The sequence below is a fragment of the Lottia gigantea genome (genome assembly GCF_000327385.1).
Source record: "Lottia gigantea unplaced genomic scaffold LOTGIsca_230, whole genome shotgun sequence".
Taxonomy (NCBI): domain Eukaryota; kingdom Metazoa; phylum Mollusca; class Gastropoda; family Lottiidae; genus Lottia; species Lottia gigantea.
In genome coordinates this window covers 147,619-151,819 of record NW_008708646.1, presented here as the reverse complement: position 1 = coordinate 151,819, position 4,201 = coordinate 147,619, and the positions used below count along the sequence as shown (strand labels likewise).

At 34.1% G+C, this 4,201-nt stretch overlaps 1 protein-coding gene across 1 annotated transcript in view; it reads left to right on the top strand.

Moving 5' to 3' along the window:
• Positions 1-95: 95 nt before the first annotated feature.
• The window catches only part of LOTGIDRAFT_174984 (hypothetical protein), a gene marked incomplete at both ends in the record, with an annotated part of 4,829 nt that continues 723 nt past the window's right edge, over positions 96-4,201 (top strand). The window contains 3 exons of the mRNA XM_009055078.1: positions 96-119; positions 1,131-1,288; positions 1,609-1,714. Of these exons, the coding sequence (XP_009053326.1) occupies positions 96-119; positions 1,131-1,288; positions 1,609-1,714 (288 nt within the window). The remainder of the gene's footprint in view (positions 120-1,130; positions 1,289-1,608; positions 1,715-4,201) is intronic.

Sequence of the window (4,201 nt, the reverse complement as noted above, 5' to 3'; positions counted from 1 at the left end):
ACAACATTGAACAGATCGTTTGACACAAACGTTACGCAAATCGGATTAAAAATGAATTCTGGAAATCGATTTGGGCAAAAATGAGGCAAACCAATATGGCGACAAACATGTTACTTCCGGTACGATTTTTTTTAGTTTAAAAGGTTTGTATTAAGGCTGGTAATATAATGCATATGTTACTTTTGACATAAATCAATTCCACCGGAAGTGACGCCACCGGAAGTACTAACATCGAAACCGGAAGTAATGAAAAAATTTTGAATGTGTGCTTTTATTCCACTTTGCTGGCGGTCTACACTATGTAAGTTTCAAGTCAATCCGCCAAATAACAACCGAAATAGTATTTTTCGATTAATTTCGGCAAAAAAAAGTATGCAACGAATTTTCGAAAATCGAAAATTTTTAACTGCTATCATTTGCCCTTTGTTACAAGAAATACAATGAAAGAAACCCGATCAAAATCGGTTGATAAACATGCCCTGTAGAGGCGATTTTCTGTTTGTTGCTAACGTCGCTTCATGTTGCTCAGAAAATTTTCGTTTTACATTCATTCCACAATTCTCCACAGGTTAGAAAACATGGTGAAATCCGTTTTGCCGTACCCGTTGCCGTTTCCGAGAACTAAGCTCCCGGGATGAAGAAAAAAAAAAAAAAATAAACAGTCAGAAAACAATGCAGGGCGTTCGTAAAACGAACGCCCTGCAAAAATGATATAAAAAAAATCAAAGTAATTTAAAATGAAAATAAAACGTTGACTGGCCTGGAGCTGCCAAATTTGAATTATCCCCCTTTTGTGGAACCGATGGACTCAGACCACAAACAAATCTGTCTAAGCCTGTTGATAAATGTTGTCAGTGTGTTACTGGTGAAATAAATCGTTACATTCAGCTAAAACCAAATTTTATTATTTCCCTTATAGGTATGTTTTGTTCTTTCGTGTAATTTCGGCTTGTCATGACTCAAGGGTCAATCAGAGTACACATGCCGCTGTCCTTGCAAAACTGTTTTCATTGCATACAAGTGGCGCTTGCCAGTCCTCAATAGCTTAAACAGATGTAGAAAGTAGTACGTTAAATTCCCTTTCATCTCATTTTTTTTATGCTATAAAACAATTTCATTTTTGTTTTTAGATAGTTTCAGAAACTGAAAGAGCAGGCAATTTTCAGAACTGCCATGGACAAGTCGGAAATTGGAAAGATGTTTTGGAGAGACTTAAAGGTTTTTTTAAGGATCAGTTGGCTTGGTTTAAAAATCAAGGTCATTATGACTCACATTATGAGGATGATAGGTAATCTTAAAATATTATAGGGTTTTGTACAACTCACATAGTCCTCTTCTTGTCTTTAAAATTGTGCATTGTCTTATGTCTACCAATTATAGGTGTTTGAATAGAAGAAAATGTCAATGCATGATTCCATGAGATGTACTCCCATCTCAAGATACTGATATTCATGAATCTTTTAGTTGATCTGAGTTGCACTTCTTCCATTATCCTAATGGCCAGTCCAGTTTCTGATTCACTTAAATGGTTGTTGTTCATTTGCATGACTTATATTAAAGATTTAATATTTGTCCTGATAATGGGATGAATTTTATGATTAATTCTAGGTTATTATTAGTATTTCTAGTCATTGAAAAAGAATTAAACATATTCAGGAGAACTATATGGAATAATCATAGAATTCGCCATCAAAAAATACCAGATTACCAGATGGTATACCAAATCATATATATGACTTTCATCAGGAATATTCATTAAAAGAGTGTGGTAATTGCTATATTCACAAAATCCAAGATATCACAAATTGATGTATTTGATTAGGCGCAATGAAATTTGTGAGTGTTTATTTGCACGTTCCTACTCTGCCATGAAAAGGTTTGCGTACGAAGGGGTGAATCGTTTGCCCATTGCCTGTCCCTGAAGTTTGTAAATATGTTTTATCATTAAATGTGAAATCGTTTCGACTAAGACAAATCTCTAAAAGCTGTAGAATTGCACCACCGGGTCTGTTTGGGTCTGGGTTTCTATTAAAAGCTTTACGAACTGCCGTTAAACCAGTAGTGTTATCGATATTGGTATACATAGAAGAAACGTCGATAGAAATTAAAATAGCATTAGAGGGAACTCGAAGATTTTTTATTTTATTGACAAAATCGGTTTTGTCTTTAAGATAGGCGCGATGTTGACATGCTAGAGGTAGTAAGAAATGATCAATGTATTCTGACACTCCATACGACTCACAACCACAGTCAGATATAATCGGGCGGCCTTTAGGGATTTTATTCGAGATAAACCACTCCTTGGTTGGATTCTTATGGATTTTAGGCAAAGTATACAAATGTCTCTCGCGACAATCAGGTTTGGCAGACAGATAGTCATATTGTTTCTGTTTGAGATAACTGGTTTTGACTAAATCGGCAAGAATATTATTAATCATATTAGTAGTTTCTTTGAAAATTGGTTTTGGTAAAATTGCATAATGTTTAGGAATATTCAGTTGATTCTCTGCTTCTGAAACGTAATCCTCCTTATCCAGAATGACGCAACATGAACCTTTGTCACTCTTTTTTATAACAATGCTATCGTCTTTCTTAAGTAAGTTTAATGCTTCACGTTCCACTCGTGTGAGATTAGGCTTTTCGTGTGTTATGGAAAAGTTCGCTGTTTGGCTATTCATACTCGCAAATGCTTTTAATATTTTAGGAGTGATGGTGGCCTGAGGGGGTGTCCACGTGGATTTAGGAATAAACATTGTTCTAGCACCACGTGGGGGTGGTTTCGAAAAAAAATATGTGCAGCTAAGATTTCGTCGAAATACCTTCAGGTTTAAGAAGTGCTCCATGTTTGTGCAGTAGATGCAAAACAGGTCCCTTTATATCAGAAACTCATTATTTTGTAAGCCACTCTACGAATAAAAGGTACCCGATCCAGGAACATCTAACATGTGAACATACGAATGTAATATAAATGCCTCGAAACAGTATGTAGGAGAAACGAAGATAACTTAAAATAACGGACACAATTTTATGGTATACTACTCCTTAGTTTTATTACACACTACATTTCAAAAATCAACATAGTCATCTTCAGGTGAAGTGGGGAAATATGGTACAAGAAGGTATATATATACACAAAAAATAACAATGGCAACAATTAATTAGGGATTATTAGGAGTAGGATTATCTTGATGATTATGATGACTAATCAGGCTCTGAGAGAGTATATTGAAAATTATAGGAATAGCAAAATGAACAAATGAGTGATGTGGAGTAAATTAGGTTAATACAAGCATCTATATTTCCAAAAAGCAGGGAGGTAGATTCCAACCTACAGCAATGGACAACTAAAAAGTGTTCAAACACAATCGATATTTTATTTCTACGAACTACGAAACGGAGTAATGCTGTAGATCTGTAAACTACTCACTTATTCTCGGGGGATTTTAACACACGTCCTTAACTCTCCAACTGTATATATTAAAAATAAATTATGCGATATTCGTACATTTCTGGTACTTCAAATCAACCCCCGCAAATGGCGAACCTGTCCATTGAATGGGATTGTAAATAGGTTTTCTAGAAATTTTATGTATGTGAATTGTGGGTACTGATAGCATCAATTTGAACCATTCCAATTTTCAGTCAGAGGGCTGCGGTTTCTCCATTTCCACTAGAACTAAATAGCTGATTGAAATGGTGTAAATTGGAATTATCTTGGCCCCTATATACAAAATTATTTAGAAAGCCTCTTTACAATCTCTTTAGTCTTGACCTATTATTGATCGATATAAAATAAAGAGTTTTATATTATTTACCATTAACACAAATAGTTCACTTTATTGCGTGGTACAGAGGAAAAATCTGCTTGTAAGGTGTCCATAATCAATTATTAATTTTCAATTAATTATCAATTATTAACTTTTTGTGTTAAATTAATGATAAATGGTTGTAAATTATGTTTGTGTTCTTATTCAATCTTGTAGATATGCATATCTTAGATCCTGTCCTGCTCAGAATACTTTTACATGTGTTTAATGTTTTTTTTAATTGTTGTGTATCAGCATGCTGTGATTTTATCTTTTTGTGAAGTTTTTGATTTGTTATTATAATTGTGATTTAAATAAGATAGTTTTGAATTATATAGATGTAATTTATTTAAGGAAGAAATGGATCAGCAAGTGGATAGAAAGAGACAGATGCT